This window comes from Aquila chrysaetos, chromosome 4, assembly GCF_900496995.4.
Source record: "Aquila chrysaetos chrysaetos chromosome 4, bAquChr1.4, whole genome shotgun sequence".
In the NCBI taxonomy this organism is placed as follows: domain Eukaryota; kingdom Metazoa; phylum Chordata; class Aves; order Accipitriformes; family Accipitridae; genus Aquila; species Aquila chrysaetos.
Genome location: NC_044007.1, coordinates 38,133,180 through 38,157,272, shown reverse-complemented (window position 1 = coordinate 38,157,272; position 24,093 = coordinate 38,133,180). Strand labels below are relative to the sequence as shown.

The window sequence follows — 24,093 nt, the reverse complement described above, 5'->3', positions numbered from 1 at the left end:
TGATTGCTGGAACTGTGTGTATTGAACACTGGTCCAGTGTGTCATAGGGTTGTTTTTTATCCACTAAACTCTCTGTTCTCATAGTGACATCTTCTGGGGAGCAAAGAAATAAATTAAGAAATGGTCAAGTTAAAAGGTTGTTCTCATAGATAAGAAGTATTACAGACTTGCCTGAATCTGGATAGAATAAAGATGTCTAGTCTCTTGATGAGGTATAAAGTTCAAAGTGTTTTTTGATTCTTTGCAGCTCTGAATCTGGTCAAATTGGGGTTTGTAAAAGGCCTGTCCAGGATTGATTGCCATTCTTCTGAAAAACATTAGATGAGAGGAAAAGTAGTCTTTTTTCCTCAAGAAAAAAAAAAATCCCTAGCTTTTAAGCCTTTCTTGGAAGTATTTTTCTTGCTCACCTCCTACCTTTTCTCCAGTACCTGTTCAGGGATTGTTTGAAGAAATACAAAACCAAGTTTTTGCTCAATGTGATTTGTTTATATTCAGATATTTTTTTTTTTTTTTCCCATTAAACAGAATGAGATGGACAGGAATAAAAAACCTATTGCTGTTACCAGGCTCCAGCCAGAACTACATACAGAAGTACAGCCCTGTAATACAGATGCAGAACCTCCCAAGAAGGATGCCTTTACTTCTACAGAACGTTATGAAGAGCTGCTAAATAAGAGATGGCTGGAGGAAGACAGGTATCATAGGTTAGATGATGAGGTTGAATTAAGAAGTGGACTATTGAATAAAAGACGTGATGAAGATTTGGATGTTCCCAATCGAAGACATCGTGGATTTGCTAGCCAATCTGTAATTCCTATTAGGAAGCATCACAGACTTGATGAGGATCGTGATTTTGGTAGAAGATACTACAGAATGGACTATGATCCTGAGATAAGTGACGAAATGGACCCTAGATTTAGATGTGAAAGTGCTTATGACAGAAAAACTCCCCGGGTTTTTTATGCTGAAAGGTATTCTTAATTCTGTTTTTCTCCTATATTTCTGTAGTGCTTGTTGACAGCTGTGGTTTGCTCTCACTGAAAATTAGACAAGACTCCCATGTGAAAGAGGATTTTTGTGCTTACTTTAAAAAAGAACTCTGCAAAAATTTTTAGAAAAAATATTTAAGAATTGGACCAGTACCTAAGATTATACATCATACCTTAGGGAGCGGAGGGTGTTTTAGATAAATCATTCTGAAGGAAAACTAATATTATGTACAGTTCATTATTAAATAGGCTTTACTGTATTAACTGATAAATCAGTTTGGTTACTTTGACATAAGTTGTTAATCTTTCTCTTCTAGCTCACTTATTTAAAAGAGAAAAAAAAAAGCATAACCTTCCTAATCATTCAGGGTTTGGCAGCCTGGCCACTTTCAGTTATTCCATTGCAAGAACCAGTTGCTTTCAAAAACAGATGGGTTGTGGTATGAAATAGTACCAAACTTGAAACAGATGTGTTTTATACAGCTAAACTCAAATGAAATAAAGCAGTAAAGTTTCTTGTAAATAAGTTTTAAAAAGGTGCTTGAGGAGTGTTCATTTGTTCACTTTACAGATCTTGGGAACATGAGTGTTGTAGATGCGTTTGTTTTTTTTTTTTCCCCCCCTTTGTGTTAAGCCTGCTGCCAGAGTTATTTTCCTGCAGTTGCTTCGGTGAAGGAAACACCACTGTCTTTCCCTTGTTAGGCAAAATAACCACTTTTTTTTTTTTTTCCCTAGAATTAACACTTGTAGAAAAAACAGAAGACAAATTGTACCACTCTCAACGGTGTTAAATATTATGATCGTGTTTCGTTGTTAATTGCTGGTAGAGTGGTTAAATGATCTTTTGAGTCACTGTTTGCAGGTATAACTTTCTGTATAGTACTGCAAATTAATAACTGGGAAAAACAAACCCTAAAATACTCTTCTACTGCAGAAGCGTTTTCTACATTGAATGAAGTTATGCTTCTTTTCCAGTTTCAAATGCCAATAGAGTTAAAATAACTTCTTTACAAAAATAGGTTTTGATATTCTTTCTCAGCCGTTTAAAAAAAAAATCATAAGGGAATGAAGTGACTATGGAGAAAATGAAATGTCTGGAAGCATTTAGGAGATGCAGACTTAGTAAATGGGTTATTTCAGAGTTTCAGACTGTATGTTCAGATGTGCTTCTAAAAGCATGTATTTATTCATACAAAGTTTCTGAAAAAGTCTAGCAAATGGAAACAGTGGTTAAATAGATAGCAGTAACAAGATTGCCCATTTTCTGCTGAATGAGATTCAGAGAAGAGAATGCAAAATACAAAAATTGTTCCATCCTATAGTGTAATATTGGTAGGAATGAGCAAAGGAGGTTTTAGGGTAGGCTTGTCTTGTCCTACAACTTTCAGAAAGAAAAATATTAGAAGCTTGACTTGGTGTCTAACAAAGGTAACCAAAATGCTTATATTTTTGAGACTAACAGCAACATTAATCCTCTATGTTAATTAACACCCAGAGGGATGAATGTCCTCTTTTGACTAGGTAGCTGTTTGCCATTGTCTAATGCAATTGGACAGAGTCCAATATTTAAATAAAAATGACCATTTGATAAAGTTTGAGGGTTTACTTTGTTTCTCAAAGAATATATACATAATTATATATGTGAAATATCAGCAAGGATGGTGTTTGAACCAACAGTGGACAGTATCATGTTGAATAGAAGTATAGTATTTCTTAGTTATCCCAGAAAACACTGATGGTGCTTATATAAACGTCTGTGACCAATATATCACTAGGCAACCCATTGCTTATTTGGAGAGGCCTCTGAAACAGTTTTAGTTCCAGTTTTCTTTTAAAAGGAAGTACAGAAGATACTTTGTTATTGTCAACTTGGTGCATCTTCCTCAGATAAAAATTAAGGTTTGGTTTTTTTGGTGTGTATTTTCTACTTTGCTGTATTTTTATTGAAAATTACTTTACTTTTTTATTAAATGTCCTTTGTAATCTAGTACTTTTTTCCTCCTCTGCAAGGAGCTCCAGTTAACCTTTTATGAACTATATTCAGTCTCTTTTCAAGAAGGAGAAACACATCTATTAGTTACTGACAGCTCAACTTCTGAAGAGTTAGCATTTTTTTTCTACATTTCAGGCAAAGTCAACTTTTCCAGAATACATTTGATTCATGACAGAAACTGAATTCGTAAGAAGGAATATTTTTATTTGCTGTACTAAAATTTTTGTTTTTAAATGGGCTTTATTAGTTTGGAGGTGTTTGTAACGGGACTTTTCAGAAAGGTTTCTGTTTTGACGGAGGCACGAGGACTGTGGCATATTTCAGCAAATAGAAATGGTGACAGGAAAGTCAGAGGAAGTGCAAAATGTTTTGGTTCTTACGAGTGGAATGCTTTAGTCCATCCCCAGCAGCCAGGCCTGTCCTATAAACAGGATACAACAGCTTCTTGATTGAACTGGGCCAACATGTCTGGATCTGCCATGCTAAGCTTGCTGCTTTTTACAGAAAAGGTTGCCTCTTGGATCCCAAGGTTTGTTTCTTTGCTTCCTCCCTGCATCCTTTCATCACACTTTGGACTAGGCTTTCTATTTCCTGACTCTGTTTCAGTCTTATGTGACCAGCCTTGTAAGTAGCAAATTGATCGTTATCAAAATGATGATCTTGATCATGAAAGAAGATCATGTTATGCCAAGAGGATGGATGTCGTTCTTTCATGCTGTTCTTGTCGGTTGTTAAGATGCCAAATCAATGTTTAATAATCTGCTTGCATCCTTTCGCCTTTGATTATTGGCTTTTATTTAAATTACAGAGATGGGCAGAGCTGTGGATCTTTTTACATAAAAGAATAAGATGAGGTTTTTTTCTGTGTTTACCTAGTATTTTTTTGGGTTTGCTTAACAGGAAGACCATGGCTCTGTCCAGCTCTGGAAAATATATAACTTTGTTAGCATCTATTTGGTACTTTATTTTTCATTGAATAGCTATTCTTGCCTTATTTTATCAAGATAACTTGAAGTCCTCATTAAAGAGTAGTTAATTTGCAAGGCAGGAAAAGCCTGTAAATTCAACTACCCCAGATCTTTTCCTGAAAGCTTCCTTGTGTCCATGCAATTTTTGGCATCTTTAGAATTATGTGAAGTTTCAATTATATTACTTCATATGTAGATGATTCACATTTTAGCTCCTGAATTTTTGTATTCACCATGTTACCTGTCTTTTATCTTGATCAAAAGTCAGCTCTCTCTTTTAAATGGTATCAGGTGCATAGTGAAGGTTAGGTTGTCATTAAAGAAGCTTTTCATATATGAATTAACTGTTTCACCAGACTTGCCCAATAGCTGTGTGCCGAAATCTGTTGTAGACTTTGTTGGCTCCTGGGGATTAGGAGCAGCAAGATCTGTTTCAATTAATGCAGTGTGAATGCTGAATGCTCTTCAGCTCTCAAAACTTTTAACCAGGCTCAGTAGATAAAGGTTACATGAAAGCAGGCTTGGGAATTCAGACTCCAGACAGCTGCCTTGACAATGCTAGCAAAGTGAATCATTTCTAGAAATTTTGTGTGGTATTTTCAGAACTGGTTCTGCCATCCAGTGTGCAGTCATGCTGAGGATCCATTTGCATGGAACTGCTGGACCTTCCATTTCAGATTGGATGTTTTTAGGCAAGCATAGCTGAATATTTTCTATTTCTTCAAGGCCCTATCTGGATGGAATAGGAAGAGATCTACTTGCAGATTATGAAGACGAATTAAGAGAGAGAGCACGTGTGCAGCAGATCTCAAGAACTGGAAATTCTAGGTGTGGTATACGGTGTATTTTTCTGATAACGGCACTACAAAATCATGGTGAAAGGAAAATATTTATTTAAAATCCCTAGTGTGTTGTCTGAAATGGCTGATAGTTTTCCTGCAGCTAGGATATAGTAGAACAAGAAAAATATGTTCCTTTGAGAACAGCTGTTGAAGCTTGCATGCTAGTTTTCTTTCTGAAACAGTAGATCACCTATTTTCCAACTGAAGACTTCTAATGATTAGAATAACCATAGAATCATAGAATCATTTAGGTTGGAAAAGACCTTCAAGATCATCGAGTCCAACCATCAACCATGCCCACTAAACCATGTTATGGAGTACCCCGTCTACGCGCTTTTTGAATACCTCCAGGGATGGTGACTCAACCACTTCCCTGGGCAGCCTATTCCAATGTCTAACAACCCTCTCAGTAAAGAAATTTTTCCTAATATCCAACCTAAATCTCCCTTGCTGCAACTTGAGGCCATTTCCTCTCATCCTATCTCCAGCCACCTGACAGAAGAGACCAGCACCCACCTCACTACAACCCCCCTTCAGGTAGTTGTAGAGAGCTATAAGGTTTCCCCTCAGCCTCCTCTTCTCTAGACTAAATGTGGAATCCTTTTTCATAGTAGTTTTAAAATTCCATTTTTTCCCCCCCCCTTGTCTTGGTTTTGCAAGTCCTGAAGTGATCTAAGTGGATGAGGCAGAAGCAGAACACTTGTAAAGCCCTTACACAAACTCTTGACTGGCACCTCTCAGTCTGTCAACATTGTTGAAGTGCTCAACAGAGTCAGTGTTTCTGATGGCTTCAGAAACCGCAGGCAAATGAGAACTGTGAGCAGATGCCTTTTTGCCAGGTGGTTTCTTCTTTTGCTTGTGATATTTCTTCAGATTTTAGCAAAGCTGTTTGTCATAAATGTATCACATAGTGATGTAAGTGCAGCTATCATGTTTCACACAGACTGCAAGTAAATTCTCAAGTTTGATCTCTCCATTTCCTTTTTTGTCTTTGCCAGAAATCAGGTACAAATTAGTTCTTCAGCTAATGAACAGGCCAAGTCTGCAGCTGAAACGCCGTATGGAACAGGCCTTGTTCTTGGTATGTATAGAAGCCTAACTCGTGACACTGAGTTAGCCTTTCCTTGCATATTTTATTTTTCTTTGGCAATAATTAAAAACTAGAAAAATTAGCTTTTTCTTTGTGCTGGTTGCAAGACTGGCAAATAAATATTGTTTACATAGAGAAAATTAAAAAAGAAAAACATGTTCCTTTTCTCCCTTAATGTAATGGGGGGGAGGGGGGAAATCTTTCTATTTAATTTTGAAGAGCCCAAGCTTCTTCTTAGATTTCATTAACAGTTTAAGGCCCAGATACATTATTAAGTTTTTTTACAAAATGAAGTATAGGAGAAATATTCGTAGAGACATGACTTGGTATTGAATTTTAATTGCAGAAATATGGGAAATGGTACCGTTCACAACTTTGTGCAAGAACAAATGATTCTGATCATCTCTTACTGCTTAAATGTAGCCATAAAATTTAGCAGGGAATGTTATTATTGAGTGTAGTAGAGAGAAATACTGTTGAAAACATAGCATTCCTAGCTAAATTCAGAAAATTACAAGGCAAGAATAAAAGAACTGTAGTAGTTCTTCAGATGGGAGCCTTTGAAGGCAAGCTAGGTTTGAATTGTGGAAAATTTGACCAACAGTTGTCAGAATAATTTCTGTTTATTTTTACATTTCAACTTACCTGATCTTCAGTGCTGTAAGTGGCAGGTCAATTTTTTGGAACTGTTTAAAGGCAGCATTAAAACAGTGGTGTTGTAATGGTCGATCTCTCTGATCTGTTCAGTCATCTCATTTGTAGTAACTTGAGTACACAAAGTTTTGAATCTGTATTCCTAGCAGTCCTGGTTAGGAGAAGGCTATTTGTGAACTGTTGTATAAAAGTTAAGTAAATTAAAACTTGAAATTTTTGGAAATGAGAAGTGATTTCAGACTCCCCCAAAGTCACAAACTGTGATGTTATCTTGCATGTTTTGGTTACTTCACAGTACCAGCACAATAATTGAATAAAAAAATTCAGTCAGTCCAGTTGGTTGCGCATCATGGGGATTTTTTTTGTTGTTGTTGTTTGGTTACTTGCTTTTTGGCTGTGGGTTTCTTTTTTTTAAGTTACTTTGCAGCTTCCTTCACTTCATTGTTCAGGTCTACTTCACTGGAGATCCACAGTGACTTTATGTTGGAAGTTTTTTGGATTCCTTAAAATCCATGTGAGATGTTATCACCGTTTCCTTTTACATATACATATCTGCCAATATTTTGCTAATTCTTAGTAGTCATGGGAACCATCCTAAAAGTGGAACAATTTGCTTTCCTTCCTGTGGGTTTGACTCTCTTCAGCTTTAACTTTCATTTTTATCCAGAGCAGTGCCTCACAGTTTTGGAGTGCTATAGTGTATCTTCCTTAGCTGAGCATTAGAGAAAAAAAAATATAAAATTTAAGTAACTTTTTTCAGATGCTGTTGTATCAGTTAGCTTTGAAATTTGTAGCTTCCTGACTATACAAAACTAGGCAAACTAGGAAAATAATAATGAAAATTTTAGTAGTTTTGATGATCATACTCCAAACAAACTGCATATTAAAACTAGATTTTTTTTTTCATTCAGTAAAGATCCAGTGTTCTTATGCACATTCCCAGATCATATACTCTGTTGTGTTTCATTTTTTAAATTGACTGAAATCTGATGTTTTTGTCCAGTACATTTTGTGTATTTTGTGGAGCATTTATGCAAATGTGTGGTCATTTCTATTAGGTGGTCAGGACCGAGAACTTCTCCAAAGGAAAAAAGAGAAATACAGGCAAGAACTAATAGAACAGATGGCTGAGCAACAGCGAAATAAGAGACGGTAATGGAAAGTTACAGTATTTTTAAAAGATAGTGGCTGAAATTTAAAGGAATTTTATTAATTCAATGTGGTAAGAATAATTTTCATAACTAAGGAATTCCAGCTAGCTAGGTAATATTGCATCCAGTTAAACTCATTGGCATGAGAGCTTTAGTTTTTAATAAACAAATTCACCAGCTTTCAATGGAATAAAGGAAAAAGCAATTTTTTTTCATTTAAAAAAAAATATTTTTGCTTTCTTAAGGTTAAAGAAGCTTTAACTGAAGTTATCCTTCTTGCTGGTAGAGGAGTGTCTAATTACTTTGCAAAGTTGAAAACGCATCTTGTTTTGCCCTCCAATTTAGGAAAGTGACCTCTCACTTTCAAAGCACTTGACCATCCAGCTTATGCAGAATAATAAAATATAAATTTCTTGCTTACCTATTAGTAGGTGCCTGCTGAATGATAGTATGGATACATAAAAACACACAGTGATATTAGTGAAGGGATAAGGAATTAGAAATAAGTTACTATTGATGGTTTCACTGCGATGAAAAATTGTACATGCTGACCAAGTCTCAGCCCTGAAATTACACTGTAGTACTTATTGCTGTACTTTTGAATCATTCATTTCAATATGTTTATTATAAACTTCTTGCTGTAATGTGAATAAAGATCAATTTTTAAGAAATGTCCTGAAAGGTTGTAGTAAAAAGCAATGTGGTGCTTTGTCCTTTTATGGTAGTTGGAATTAGGTGGCCTAGATGATAGCCAGATACTTCTTGAGAATTCTGTTTATTTACAAATAATATAGTGCCCTTCTTTCTTGGCCCCAGAAGAAATCGAGTGAAATCATGTCTTCTGTTACCCTGTATTTTCAGAGTTATTTTAACTACAGAGTTGTGAGGTCTGTGCTTTGAAAGAATGAGTATAGTTGTTACCACTCTCTGATTATTTTTTTTTTCTTTTTTGGAACAAAAACAGTGAGAAGGAACTTGAGCTCTCAGTTGCTGCTTCTGGAGCTCGAGACCCAGAAAAGAAGGTAAGGAAGTTGGACTTTCTTTCACCTATATAGACTTTTTTTTATTACATGTACACTGTGGTTGCCCAGTCACAAAACTCTGTAGGGCTTTTACAGAATGATGAATGTTGTGGTTTTTTCTAATGGGCATTAGTATAGAATAAAATTGAAGCCAAGGATGATAAGGCTGTAACTCATTACACATGCTTTCAGCTTAAGAGGAGGATACTTTCATGGAAGTTACCGAACCTTTTTGTTTGCTGTAACCAAGTGGAAATTTTGTACAAGCAGTGAGTATCATGGAAAAAATACTTAGTGTCCAGTGGTAGCCTGTACATGCATGCATTAGTAACTTTTCTTTGGGAATGTAAAGTATGCTGCAGGAAGTTTTTGGTCTTTGTCAATTAAAAAAAAAAATCCAGTTGTTTTGCAGCCAAGTTGATCTTATTGTAGCAATTTTTAATTTCCAATTTGTAATTCTTTTTCAAACTATCAAATGTAGTGTTCAGCATTACAAGCATTTTTATAGTGATTTTGTAAAAAGCCAGATATTTAACATTGTATTGCTTGTAAGACTTAATGCAGGGTTACTACTGTCTCCACTTCCTTAGTAAGGTGATTATTGTACTAAGAATTTTGATTAGCATGTATGAAGGAGTAGATTGTCAGCACTAGTGATGTTAGTAGCAGACTGATTGTCACAGAACAAGTATGATTTGCATGTGTGTTTGCTAAGTGCCCGAAGCCATTGTATCTTGGGTGCAGTAGAGATCTGCTGTTGGACATGTAGGATGGGTAACTTTCTCAAGCAAGAATAAACTGGTTATTAATTTAACTGGTTACCAGTGTGCTGTTTTTTGGGGGAGGCTACAACACAGAAAGAAACTTGTGCCATTTCTGGAGAGTTCAGCAGAGGTGAAAGGAGCTCTTATTTTTTTAGAAAATGAAGATGAATGAATAGCTGTAAGATGCTATTAGTCAGCATGTGAGGCAGGAGACTGAGAATGCATGTAGATAAGCAATGAAGCTGAATCAAAATTCTTACTCCTAAATGGGGAGGGAGAACACTGACAAGTGGTCTGGCTGCATGTTCCTACCTTCTCTGCTTAAAGTATCTGTGGTGCTTGTTTGATCCCTTCTGTGAACTGATTTAGCTTGGTTAGCTGGCAAAAATCTAAATCTTTTTTGCTGCTTTAGTTGGCTTAGAAAGGTCAGTTGGCTGATCAGGAATTCAGATGGTGAAAGGGAGGGGGATGGAGTATACAGCTGGGAGCCAGGCAGGAAAAGAATAAAACTGAGCAGAGGATGCCAGCTCTTTTGGCACAGCAGGCTGTAAGGTCGGTGTAAACAGTTTTGTCTAATCAAAGCTGACTAGGCAGAAGCATGCTGTGCTGCAGCACTCTATATACGCTATGCATCTCAGAGACTAAAAAGTGCCTGTTATAGGAACAAAATTATATCCAGAGCAAGTCTAGGGCACATATAATGTTTTAAAACCATTAATTTAGCTGAAAGCCTTCAATTAAGTAGAATTGCTACGTTCATTAAGCTTCAGTCACTGTTAGCTTTAAATTGCCTCCTGGGGAGGGATTCTAATTAGGTGGATTTCTTGATTAATTACAGGTTGGTTAAATAGTAATGCCTGATTAAGAATCTATAAATGTAGACTGTTGTATATACTGCTTGTTTAAAATAACACAATCCCCAGGATGAACTGAGTACCATAGTCACATTTGAAATTAGCTATAGAGCTGAAATCTGGGGCACTTTGGAAGCAGTGCACATTAAACTTGTTAGTAAGAAAGGCTGTTTTAAATGTTCTCCTGCTCAAGACACTGGATTTGAAAAGACAAGTTAAAAAAAAAAAAAGTCTGTAGACTGCTTTATAATTTTCAATTGCTGTAGCTCATATCTATTATCTAATTTCGTATTCACGTCTAGAAATTAGAAGTTAAATGTTATAAACAAATATGCATGTCTACTAGATTTTGAGAATTTTAATCTTAATGCTGTAGTTCATGATTGGTGAGTACTAACTGCCTTGTATATACTGTCTTGCAGCTAAGTGATGAGGAGGTAAACATTTAATATTTTGCTGAAATACTTCTATATTGTAGGGTATATGGTTTGCTGTTAGATATTTAATATTTAGCTGGTTGCTGGTATTACTTTGTCTGAATGCATGTTAATTGAAGCACTACAATGTTAGGACCAGTAAATTCAGAAACAAAATCTGTTTTACTTAGACAAAGTATGATTTTTTTTCTGGTCTTCTATTATATTGACTCATTTAAACAAACATTAAAATACTAATGCATAGCAGCTGATGGAAGGGTTTTCTGGGTGTGGTAAGATAGTTCTGAAACGGACTTGCATGCCTTTGCATTATTTGCATGTTGCCTTTGCCTTTCTTCTGAGGCTGCCAGTTATCAATAAATATTTGATACATTTATTTAAAAAAAAAACCAACCAAACTAAGATTTTGTAGTTGTTGTGGTTGAAAAATTTAATAAAGAAACTTAAAAAAAATTGTTTTGCAAGGAAATGTTTATTGGAAAAAGTCGCAGTATGTGGTTGGTTTTAGTTTTTACTGATTATGAGCCATTTTCATCTTGGGGCAGGGGGGAGGGATTTCAGAAACTTTTCCTATGCATAATATGAGAATACTGTTTGTGTAGGAAACTGGCAGCTGTAGATAACCTGTACTACAGACAACTGTGGAAACACTTCTTTTTTTTCTGGACAATAACTAGAACCATATACTTCCTGAAACCTGCCGTAGAGGTTGGATTTTGTAAATCTGTGATAAATATGCTAGATTTCCTTGTATAGTATTAGATTTCCAGTAATTCCTCGGGAGAAAAAAATGCAATTACTAGAAATTTGAACAGCTAGTTGGGACCCATTGAAGTGTTTAATGAGACCTAAATGAAGGTTCAGAATATTTCCTAGTAATAACAAGGTAACTGTTTTCATTTTTTTCCTCTCTCTTTTTCTATTTTTTTTCTTCAGCCAAATAGATTGAAGCAGTTTGGCTTGACAGCACGAGCTGCTGAAGAGAAAGTACCTCCTGAAAGGCCTAGGGTGGCTTTCCAAACTCCAGTGCCCGTCCCTTCAGCATCTCCAGTGAATGAAGACTTTCACAGGGGGCTAGCCAGCACTCTTGGTGAAATAGCAGCTCCTAGGTGCTTCACCATCATGTTAATTTTGCATATTAAATAAGATTGTTGTTAAGCATGTTATTACTGCTAAGGTAGAGCTCAGTGGTGCTATCAATCCTTCTCAAAGGAACCAGTGAAGGTAGAAAAAATATTTTGACAATTAACAGAAAACTAAACTACTTTGCACTGCAATAAACTTTTACTGTCTATTTCTTCACAGTTTTTTTTTAAAAATCTGGGAAGGCTGGGTTATCTATGAAGACAGCTCTTTCTCAGAGGATGTTTGTGCAGAATAAGGGTTGTGCTGTAGGAATGATGTCCATGCCTGTAATATTGAACCGTGTTGTGAGGATGCTTGGGGCACATGCCCAGCAGTGTCCATATTGTTAGAAGGCTGGTATAGTATGAGTTTGGCCCCTATCAACTAAGCCATCTCTCAGGGCTAAGCTCAAGAATGCAGTGTAGGCAAGGTCAGCTTCCACTAAACTGTGAGACTAAACTGTTTAGGGAGAGAGAAGGAGCTTCAGGCATGTGGCTGAAGCTGTGCTGTGCCACTTGCCCTTTGACCAGAGACTAATCATTGGCTTGTTTTATTTACTGTTACTGATGTAACCAGCAAGTATCATTAACTGAACAAGTTAAAGAAGGTGTGCTTGGTTTATGTTCTTTAAATCTCTGGAATAGTGTGGGTTCATGTACTACTCCCTAAGGGAAGGTTAATTCCCTACTGAGACTTACTGTATCTTGTTCCTGCATGGCACTGAGAGGTCTTGGGCTGAATAAATCTGGATTTTTCCATGTAGGGAATTCTTTTTCTTTTGGTGGTGTTTTTTTTTCTTTTGGTGTTTTTTTTTCTTTTGGTGTTTTTTTTTCTTTTGGTGGTTTTTTTTTTTTTTTTGGTGTTTTTTTTTTTTTCTTTCGATAATCTCTTTTCAGTTGTACAACAAATCAAAAAATTGTGTTCCTTTTTTCCTTAAGGCTTGCACCGATGCCACCGCCTCCACCACCAGTTTTGACAGACAATTATAGAACACCTTATGATGATGCATATTACTTTTACGGGGTTAGGAATCCTTTGGATCCCAATCTTGCATATTGTAAGTTGATGATTTTAGGTGGATTGGTTGTTAGAGTGATTCAGATGATTGCTTTTAATCTAGTTAAATGATGAATAATGTAGAACTAGTAACAGTAATTTAAACCCATTGCTTAGATGTGTATTGAATGAAAGGTAGGCTTTTTTTCAATACTGGTTTTGGGTGAAGTAGTTTTCTCCAACTGCAAAAGGGGCTATGGCTTCCAGAAGTCTTGTTCATTGCTTGAACAAGCTCTAGTCTCAGCTACTTAGCCATTACTCCTTCCAGATAATTTTCTTTATGGTTTTGATAATCAAAACATTATTTTCTAAAATTGCTTAAATCATATTATAATTGATTACATGTTTAGGTGTTGTTACAATTTCAAATATAATTTTAAATATTTTTAAAGGAACTGTATGATGTAATCAAACTTTTTTATTTTACTAACTCTTTTATTTCTACTCTTTGCTTCATGATGATTTCATGAGTGAAACAACTGTGATGTGTGTGGCAAGGGACTGGATTGTGTGGTGTTTGGTTTTTTATTTTTTTATTTTTTTGCCTTTTTAGAGGAAAAACCAGAAATACTTTTAAAAAGTTGTTGTGCTACCTTTATAGAAAGGTCAAAATAAAGGAGAAAAAAATCTTTACAATAATAACTCTTTTACTGGTTGATTTGAATGAGATTTGTATCCATTGTGGAATTTCAGGAACACTAGAGATTAAGAGCAAAAGTTTTTAGTTTCCTTTTTTTTTTTTTTTTTTCTCCAGTGTAAATTTCTCCCCATCTTGAAATGTAATAGCTTATGGTTTGAGAAATGTTGTTTTTGGTTGGTTTTTTTTATTTATCTTTTTTATTTTTTATTTTTATTTTATTTTATTTTATTTACGTTCCAGGCACCTTTTTTACCTTTTCTTTGTAATCTTATTTTCAGAGCACAGTTTCAACTCTCAGAAGTTTGGAGGTTTTTGGGGGGGGTTGTTTGGTGTGGGGTTTTTTTTGTGTTTTATTTTGGTGTTACGTGGTTTGGTTTGTTTTTTTTTTTTTTACCCTTGTATCAATATAACCTGTAGGGTAAAGTGGCTTACAGTTTAGAGTATTAACGAAACTAATACTTAAAATTCACATATGAGAGTTAGGTTGTCTTAAAGCTTGTTGTCACAAGTTGGAATATTGCTAGTGCTTAAAATTTGAAAGTGTGAAATTGTTTTAGAGATGCATCTCTTACTGTCTTGAACACAAGCAGTAGTATGCACAGTAATTTTAAGCCCTGCTGTGGCAGAGTGCTGCAGGTCCTATTTCAGTAAGAGTACAGATGCCAAATACACTGCATTTCTGCAGGAGGCAGTGGGGCTCTCCTCACAATAGAGGATGCATTTGGAAAGCATGAGGACAAGTGTTACATTAAGCGAGTTATTTCTTTTTGTTAGTTCATTGTAGAATATGTTAATGAAGACATTTGTAAATTTTAAAGGGATTTAGTTGAATTTAAGAAATCAGTTTGTACCTTGGCATTGTGTTTCTTGTTTTAGAGGGCATTAAGGATTAGCTAAGTTTGTTATAGAAGTTGAGAGTCCTGTTTGTAATTCTGCAGTCACAGCGCTTGAGCAGCAAGTTCTGTTCTTTTAAGTAATGGCAAATGTTTATATCTGAGCATTCAAAATTTAAAATAGTAATTTTTTTTACTGTATAGATGGTACAGGTATGGTGGGAGTGCAACCCACACCTAACCTGGATCCTCCTTTAGGCCAAGACCAAGTAGAGCAATCTGTGTAAGTATTAGCTGTATTCGTATTCTTTGTTTTTATCTGTATTGATACACTTTTCATGTTGGGAGTATTTTGCTAACAATGGATATGCCTTTGAAATAATGTGCGTTAAAGACAACTCTTCAAACTTCTAATTAAGAATTTCTATATAAACAATAATTCAGTGAACTATTTTTATATGGATTTATGAAAATGTTTGAGATTATAAACTGTCAGGCTGTGGAAAACAACAGCTCTTAAATATTTCAGGCAGGGATTTTATTTTTATTTTATTTTTTTTAACCCCCCCCCCCGGACCCTACGATGTTTTCCTTTTATATGTGTGGTTTTCTAATTCAGAAGTAACATTGGACAGAGGAATACAGGAGACAGACAAAGAAGCATAGGAGTATTTTCTGAAGAAAAAACAAAGCCTTCCAAAGAGGCAACATTATCTTATCAACAAGAATTACAACAGCAGGTACTGAGTGATAAAGCTTCTGATGGTTTCTTCTTTTACTTTTTAACATATTATGGTGGTAACTGTAGTACTCTTTCAAAGATGTTTCTTTAGTTTACAAGTAAAAAGCTTTCTTAACTCTCCCTCTCTTCATCACTTCCTTCCTCCCGTTCCTCTGACCCTGCTTTAGCTCATTTTAGCTCTTCAGGTGGACAATAAGCTCTTCAATTTTTTGTCAGAGGCAGAGGCTCTGACACCAAGCAGATTAGTTCCAGGCATGGAGTTTTACATAATTATTTTCATAAACATAAGAACCTGCATCTTAAAAGCAATGAGTTCTATTGCTTTGATATTCCTATTGAAAGATTGCTTTTGAGCATTATTGCTATAATAATTAGGAACACTCTAACTTCAGTAAGTTCTTCATGATCATTTGGATACTAATTCAAAAGCTTCCCTAATGTTTACTTCCTGTGTGTATGTAGGTGGTGTCTTATCTCTTTTCAGCTTCCTTTTTGATAGACTAGACAAATTTCTTGAGTCTCCTGTCTTCCAGTAGACGTCCTAGTCCCCTGTTCATTTTAGTGTCCTTTTGCTGCTGCACCTTGTGGGCGTTTATAAAATGTACTTGACTGTGATAAGACATGTTATTTCAGAAGAGATTTTGCTAGAACCTAGTTCAGTGGCACTAACATTTTCTTACCTTATTCTTCTTTATGTATTTCTTCAGTGGACGTAAATAATTGCTATAAAAATAGTTCTAATTATGATTGTGCATAGAGATAAAGGAGAGGCTGCCAATCAAGGTCAAATTAAGAATAAAATAAACATTTAGGAATAGTGTCTGATATTGCACTTACACTTCTCTGAAGGCATTTTCTCACTATAGTCTTAAGTAATAAATTTTATCTTGCCAGATGAGAGACCGCACAATTTGACATAAAGGTCTAATGAATGTGGCATGATACAGGGTTTCAAAGTTGTTATGCTGCTTATGGTTGAAAGTATTCTGCTTTTTTTCCTATAGACAAACCTGACTGACCATTTTTGTAAACAGTCAAAGGGGCTAGATGGGTCTTTGTGTTGACTCATTATATCTCTTAGGAAATTGTCTGACTACTTGATAAAGGGAAATTTTTATCTAATGCACAGAAGAAACAAACTCAAGAAAAATACATTAATATATTTGAGCTACATAAACAGTAGCTAATGTTTTAAAGGGTTTGAATAGAAGATGGGATTTTTTAAATAGCTGTTCTTTATAAATGCTACATTAAGTTATTAGGAGATTTAGTTACATAAATTTAACCTGATTTTGAAGAAAAGGAAGAACAAACCATATGAACAGTTCTGCATTATTTACATACATCGTCATGTATTACTGCAGAAAACTATTTCATGAATGGTTACAGAATTGTGTAGCATTCTATTAAGGCATTTATTGTTAGGAGTCTTTCTTTATCTTATGTCATCTCTAGTCCAAGTTTTGGTTAAACAAAATATACCCAGTTGAGAGAAGAAAGTGCTATAATATTGTAGAATTTTGCCTGTTTAATTTCCAGGCAGTATAACATTCTGTATCAAAGACCGAAGTTATGGGACTTTGATGTACTGCAAGTGTCAGATGTGAACATTTCTGGAACTTGGAAGTCTTATAATGTGAATCTGTATGTTTCTCTGTGATTATGTACAACTGGACGTGCACATTTTGACAACAGTATTCAATGCACTGTCTGCAGTATAGGAAGTGAAATGTTTGCAATTTGCTTGATGTAGAGGGGGGAATGGGTAATGATAGCATTCAGCTTGCTCCATTAACTTTTTATTAAAATTATACTTAATGTGATATTTTTATGCAACTGGCTTGTTTTTTTAGATAAGAGAGAGAGAGGAACGGCGCAGACAAGAGAGAGAGGAGAAGGAACGCTATGAAGCCAAGTTAGAAGCAGAAATGAGGAATTACAATCCCTGGGGAAAAGGTGGTGGTGGTGCTCCTCTCAGAGATGCAAAAGGAAATCTGATAAGTATGTTTGCCAAAATTATGGGTTGTCTCTTCAAGATTGATGTTTTCTTGCTCTCGTAAGGGCTCTATTCAGATGTTATTCCTTGTTTTGTAACACTGGTAGCCCTTTATTGACAAATAGATGTACTTGTTTCAAGCAGATGTACTCAAGGAATATTTAAGTGAGTAATTTTGATTCCTGTAGAATCATTCAAAGAGTACAATTTGAACAAAATGAGAAACACAGGATGTGTCAACTATAAGTGAAGACACAACGCGATAATAAAGGGAGAAGGAGGAAAACAAGCTGTTAGAATCATCTGCAATACAATTGTGCTAAAGTCTGTTGTGAAGACTTTTATTTAAACATTTTCCAGGAACAGGTTTTTTTAATTGTTTTTCTTTTTAAAAATAACTTCTAGGCTTAGAAAGCTCTACTTGTGACATGGAAAATGGAAGCATGTTTGAATTTATATATAAAGCTAAGTGGAATATTTAAATTTCCCCAAGTAACACTGCTGGTAAATGGCTATATAAATAGCAGTCAGCAGTAATGTTTTTTAAGGTTTATTTTTTTCTAAGTGCTGTTTTATACAAGATAGGAGTAGTGAGCATGGAGATAGCTATGATCCAGGCAAGTTGTTCATCCACCCCTCCAGTAAATCAGAGATAGATGTAAGGTTAAAACTCAAATTCCTGATCCTTGTTCCTCATGAACCCTGCAGGAGTAGTTTATCTAAAATAAAAATAGTACTCAGTAGGCACAATTAGAGTCGTATATTTCAAAATCTTGACCTGTACAAGCTCTCTTCATTCTTGCCTTTAGCATCTGAGTGAATCTTACAATTTTATAACTACTGATTTCTAATGTAAAACAAATTTATTTTCTTGTTATTGGAAGATGATGTTGAATTCTGATTAGCTTTTAAAAATATGTCTCCTGGTAATAAAATATGAGAATTTTCAAAGCATGGAACAGTTACTGGATAACAGTTTATATATAAATAATTAGTTTCAATTTTATGACACCTGAGTGACATATCGCTAAATTCATAGTGTAGTTTGGGGGTAGGGAGTAAAGTTTAAATGCTTTTTAAAGGTTGTGGGCCCAAATAATAAGTTTAGAAGCTTGTGTTGAGGATCCAAGCTTGTGTTTATCCCCAGAGTAGATAGAGGTGTTCACACTGCCTAACTTTAGGCACTGCATTTAAGTGTCTGGCTTCTTTCTCTAGGCTTTACAATGGTGAGAGTAGAGTAGGTAGAGGAAAATGTAGGTGTGTCGTATTAGCCTGAGCTCTGCATATACCTGCTGAGAAGCTTATCTCCTGCTGAGAGGCTTATCTCTGTCTGTAAATGAGGAACCAAGCGAAAGAAGTTCCTTAGCTTGTTTTCCTGAATTACACATGTAAAGTTATTTTTCCCACCCGAGTTGAGCAGCATGATGGATAAGTTATGAGTCAAATGTCGTGAAACATAACATGCTTTCTGCCATGTCTCTTTTTTATGCAGTGTGACTTGTCTTTTTATCCTCCTGAAAAAGTCTGTAAATAGCTTTTGACACACTGATGTATGCAAAGGCAGCTTTACAGAGAGGGATGTAATTTAAAGTTCTTGGAATCTATGTGCTTAAATGACTACAGTAATTCATAATTATCAGAAACTATTCTAAAAGATAATCTGAAAACTGTGTAGTACTTTTTTGTTTTGAAACAAGCTTTCTAGGTGTAGTTTGGTAACACTTCAAAATGAGCTGAAATTAACATTGATCAGGATTTTTATGGTAACTGAGAGGCACCATGTAAATTTTGGTGAAAATGTTGGATGACATTGTTTGGTTTACATACAGAAATCTGCACCTGGATTATTACTAAAGACATGAAGACCAAAATACACTTTAATGGTTCAATTGTGCTTATCGTCCTTAATGGTAATCAAATAGAGATTCAGTATTTAAAATACCAAAACTAAACTCAAAAGTATTTTACAGCTTTAAGGAAATAGAAGAAGGGGTGGTTTCTAAATACATGCTTGTCAACACAGACTTGTCAGTCATTTTTGTCTTTGAGCTCTTTATCTTTCCATTCTATAGCATTTTTGGGTGGGGGAGAGGGGAGGTTTGCTGTGAAGAATCATTCCTGGCAAAAGAAAACCAACAAAGTAAATCTTTTAATCAGTGAATTCCTAATGACTAGTATTTCACCTATAGCTCCTATATTCTTGTCTTCACTTAAATTTTTTGTTCCCATAGTTGGTATGCCCAGTAAAAGTGGAGTCTGCTCAAAAATCCCTGTATTTTTGAGAATCTATGGTGAACGTGCCTTTTATGAGAATAAAATATTATAAATAAACAGTTATTTCCCCTTTCCTTTAGCGGACTTGCATATGATGCACAAGCAAAACGAAGATGCATATCATAATCCAGAGGCAAGACTATATGAAGATAAAAGGGCTATTGTATCTGTTGACCTAAGTTTGGCTTCCCCAAGACCTGAGAACACAGAAGCATCTACAAATAAAATAGCAGGTTTTTAAGAATACTGTATTACAGCTCTAATTATTTATAGGTCTTAGTGATCAAAATTGTCTAGTTTCTTTACTCCTTTCTAGTAATCCTATGATAGTGTTAGTGCTCTCTACCTGTGAAGTCAGTATCATGCTTCTTTCCCAAACTTCTTCATTGCTGTCACTGTGTGTACTGAAAATGTATGTTCTTATCTGTCTTGTCAGTAATGATAACTAGTTACTGTTTTAGCACTGAACAATCAGGATCAGTATATTAGTTTTCCAGGTTCAGTGTTATCTAATCAAATCTTCATACGTATTTGTTTTGCTTTTAAATGACACAGTAAAATACAACTGTATAGTAGGAGAGAAGGTGGAATAAAAGGAGGAGGAGGGTCTGCAGATGTATCATGTTACAGGTTAAGATGAAATAGGTACAATAACTAGGTTAACAAGTTCTAAAAATTTACAAGTATATTGGGTACCTATGCAGCCCTGTGCGCTGCCTCCAAGTTTTAGGGGTTTTATTTTATTTTCCTATTTAAAAACTAATGGATCTTTCTCTTCTTACGTTTTGTGAGACATCTAAATGAGAGCGCTGTGGTACTCCAGACCTGTCCCTAGTCTGGGATGGGCAAAGGCCAGGATCGGTGGGGGTCTCCTCAACTCAGCTTAGATGCCGCTTTTCTTTCTCATGTCTGAACTGTTGCACTTCTGTATAAAGAATTACATGGTATTTGGCTTCACACAATTGTAATTCAGTGTCCTGACCACTGGCTGTAGAATAATTTTTTTTTGTTCCTTCTGTCCCCCCTCTTGCTCTTTGCCCCTAATACAGTGTATATTTAAGCATTTAGTAAGAAGTGAAACAGGCAAGGCCAATGAAGTAATAATGCAGAATAGCAAAGAGCCCCCTGGTTAGATCACTTACTTTGGTATCAGGACGTGGTGCAGATCAGTGATGGGAACTTTTATAGTCTTGCACGTTCCATTTGATTAGTCGGGCAGTAAAGTGGCTTTGTGTAGGTTTTGGTGGTTTTGTTCTTTTGGGTTTCGGTTTGTTTGTTTGTTTTTGTGGGTTTTTTTTGTATACCACCCCATTAAAAGAGGAACTTGCAGGATAGTAGTCAGTACACAATAAGTTCATTCCTTGATACGTTCCACAGTAACTTTCTGTCTCATGTCCATGCCTTTCAAATGGTCTATAAACTTTATTCTGGTTTTTTTGCATGGAATATATCCGTATGAAATAAATCCATCCTGAAAGAGCCACATGTAAATTTAGTTATATTTTGGAAGCATTCAAACAGTGACTCCATGTAAGGAAAAATAGCACTAACCTCAAAGTGTACTCCTTGGTATGCAAGCACATGCTTCTAAGGCTAGGCTGTAGCAGTAAGCACATGCATCCCTATGGGAATAAGTGTATGTGTTATTTCTATTTTCATCCGACTTAGGTGGTACATCACCATGTAGGAAAATGTAAGGGGGGAACATGAGAACAGCTACAGCCGTGTTCATCTCAGTTCAGTGGAGCTATAGCTCTTGCACATCCTTGAGGCACTGTCCTTTGGAGCAGACGTGATATGAATGAAGAACATGCTGTGTCAGCTGAAAAGTTAACACAACTTACGCTAGTTTTGCTTTACTTCCTTCCTCCTCTGCTTCCTGTAGGGATCCTGTTCTGCAAAACCTGTTCTGTGTGGTATCTGAGTTAATCCTCCTATCTAGAGCTTTTGGGACTGTATGGTTATGATGCATTCGTAACTCAGGGCTAAAGGAGACCTGACGCTTCAAACTTCATAGTATGGAAGGCATCTTATACTGGCATAATTCAATTTTCTGACTGCTTAGAATTTTATTTGCCAGTTTTGAGCTTTGTTTTTTGTAGCATCCGTTGCTATTTTACCTAAATGTTTGTTCTGTTAGGATGTTCTGGTTTTAAAGAGTGAGTAAACCTAAAGAACAGAACTACGTGTGCTAAGCCAGAGTAATTGCAAGCAGTAAAGTTATGAGATGTAAAATCATTGCTATTCTAATTAACTTACAGATAACATTTTTAGATACTAAACTGTAGATTGGACAGTAGAATATATGACTTTTATAGGCGTTACTTTGTAAAAAGACAACTTGCTTGGACATTATTTATCGAGCAGTTAAAACCTGATGGTGTTCTAGGCAGATAACATAAGAAATTTTAATCCCAGCTATTGTTTTCAGCAATAGCCTTGAATTATGGCTGTCATAAACTACCTTTTGAAACAAGTATCTCAGATTCCTGCTGCTTCACTCTGGCTTTCTGTCTTAAATTTCCTTTGATTTTTATCTTTACTCCCCCACCCTGCTGCCCCTTTAGGTTTTACATTTGCACAGACCTCTCCTTTTGCTCGAGGTAATGTGTTCGGTGAACCACCATCTCCACAGCATCTTAAGCGACAGGAGTCATACAAGAACTTTCTTCGTCTACAGGTGAATATGCACACCAGTTATCGTCTAGTTAAATAAATTTTAAAAAGAGGGATTACAGTCAAACTAAATCATCAGATACTGCTGACCAAAGACCTTATCCAATCATAGCCAATTCTGTATACAAGAGGTATACTAAGAGCTATACGCTCTTGAGTCTCTCAGATTTTGCCTTACGTAAGAAATGCCTATAAAAGTGATGCTATTAATAGTTGGCTTCATTAATCTAGATTCTGTCTTTTTTTTCCTAAGTACAGCTCTCTAAATACAGTATTGAGTTCTAAAACTTGCATATAGTACAAGTTTGCATACATAAATATGTAAAGAAACAAAGATGTTTGCCCTTGGATGTCTATGTGTTACAAATGCATGTTCATCAGAATGAGATGGTGATCAGTGAGACAATCATAGTGTAGTTATTTATTGATGGGTATATAAAATGTGATTGTTCTTCTACCAGCTTATGGCTTCTGTCCATAATACTTCGCATATAATCCTATGCCACAACAGTTAAGTATCAATTTAATTAAATATCAATATCAAGGAAATCCTAGATAACTTAAAAGAGTATGAATGTCATGCAGTGGTTTGATATAGATTTCTTAAAAAGAAAAGATGAAGTTTTTTTCCATGTATAGTGCTGCCAAAAAGAATAAAGAATGGGCAGACCTTTGGCTTCAGTAAGTCAGCACTGTGTCTAAAAATATTATAATTGTGGAAAGGAAAAAGATAATTGCTTTGTCTTTTTTGTTTTGGTTTCCCATCTTCCATTATTTAATCAGTGAAGAAAAGTGTAATTCCAGCTCATCCGGAGTAGAGTAAGTGTTAGGAAATATTCAGGTTTTATTAGTAGCATTTATAATTAGTGTTCTTACTGGAGGGTGGCTCAGTAAATAGTGGCTGAGAAGAAATAGTAAAATATCATCTGATTTTAAAGGAATTCTGAAGCTGAAATGTAAGACTGGCCCTAGAATTCTTTCAGTTGCTCCATGCAATCTTTGATTGCACAAGTAGGTACCGCAAAAGTCCATAGTAGATCATGGTGGTAAATTTTCATCAGATTATTGCTGGCTATTGATAGGTCAATACTTCTTTGCTTTATTTTCTAGATTGAAGAAAAGAGACGTAGGGAAGAGGCAGAGCGAGAAAAACTTAGAATGGAAGAAGAAAAAGAAGAAAAACGACTAGCTGAACAGAGGATGAGAATTCAAAAAGCATATGAAGATGAACAAGAAGAGAAAAGAAAGAAAGAGGAGGAGGTGTAGTATTTTGATACCTTGACTTTTTTTCCATCCTAAACTAACCCTTTGTAATATTTGTCCTCTAGATTAAGAAGGTAAACTGAGAAGTGTTCTGTGAATTGGTCTTTGTTTTTAAAAGGTCTACATTAGCCAGAGGACAGGTAGAAAATTGTATTAACTAGCACGTGCTTCTCACTCTTTATGGTATGGTACCACTTGAAGTACTGTTAAATCTTTTAAGAAAATTTGTATCTTTTTATAATTGACAGTGGTGCTCTCCTTTTAAAAGAAATTGTGAGACCAATAAAAAGCTTTGTCACATTGGTGAATTTAAAAACAAAACTTTTTTTTTTTTTTTTTTTTTTAGCCTCTTAAATCTAGCTCTCATGGAATTATTTGTATTCTGGATGTAGCTATCCAGGAAGATTTCGTAAATCCTTTTTTTTAATTGGTCAGGATTTGTCTTTGAGATAAGAACTGCTTGTTTTGAAAGAATGCCAAGCAAATCTAATGAATACTTTTTATGGAGGTAAACTTGTGATTTAATTCTAACCCAAAAGCTTTATTTATCAGGTTTGGAAAATTGAATGAAATTGCCTAACTCAGAATATCTTAAATAATTGTAGGAAAAGGACACAAGGCCATCAGAGATGGAAAAATCTTTCAGTACCCTGCAGGACTATGAAAGATCAGTTCAGGATGTAGGACTTCAAGATTTCTAAGACAGAACACTTAGCTTATATTC

At 35.4% G+C, this 24,093-nt stretch overlaps 1 protein-coding gene across 15 annotated transcripts in view; it reads left to right on the top strand.

The window, feature by feature from the left end:
- The window catches only part of CSPP1 (centrosome and spindle pole associated protein 1), a 67,709-nt gene that overhangs the window by 21,847 nt on the left and 21,769 nt on the right, over positions 1–24,093 (top strand). For 11 of the 15 annotated variants that reach the window (XM_030011853.2, XM_030011856.2, XM_030011859.1 and 8 more), the window contains 13 exons: positions 526–971; positions 4,677–4,778; positions 5,791–5,873; positions 7,595–7,688; positions 8,652–8,709; positions 11,701–11,873; positions 12,828–12,946; positions 14,623–14,701; positions 15,038–15,158; positions 17,014–17,161; positions 19,511–19,663; positions 21,998–22,110; positions 23,217–23,366. In XM_030011853.2, coding sequence (XP_029867713.1) covers positions 526–971; positions 4,677–4,778; positions 5,791–5,873; positions 7,595–7,688; positions 8,652–8,709; positions 11,701–11,873; positions 12,828–12,946; positions 14,623–14,701; positions 15,038–15,158; positions 17,014–17,161; positions 19,511–19,663; positions 21,998–22,110; positions 23,217–23,366 — 1,839 coding nt within the window. The remainder of the gene's footprint in view (positions 1–525; positions 972–4,676; positions 4,779–5,790; positions 5,874–7,594; positions 7,689–8,651; positions 8,710–11,700; positions 11,874–12,827; positions 12,947–14,622; positions 14,702–15,037; positions 15,159–17,013; positions 17,162–19,510; positions 19,664–21,997; positions 22,111–23,216; positions 23,367–24,093) is intronic. The other 4 variants (XM_030011861.1, XM_030011860.1, XM_030011852.2 and 1 more) reach the window with 2 other exon arrangements.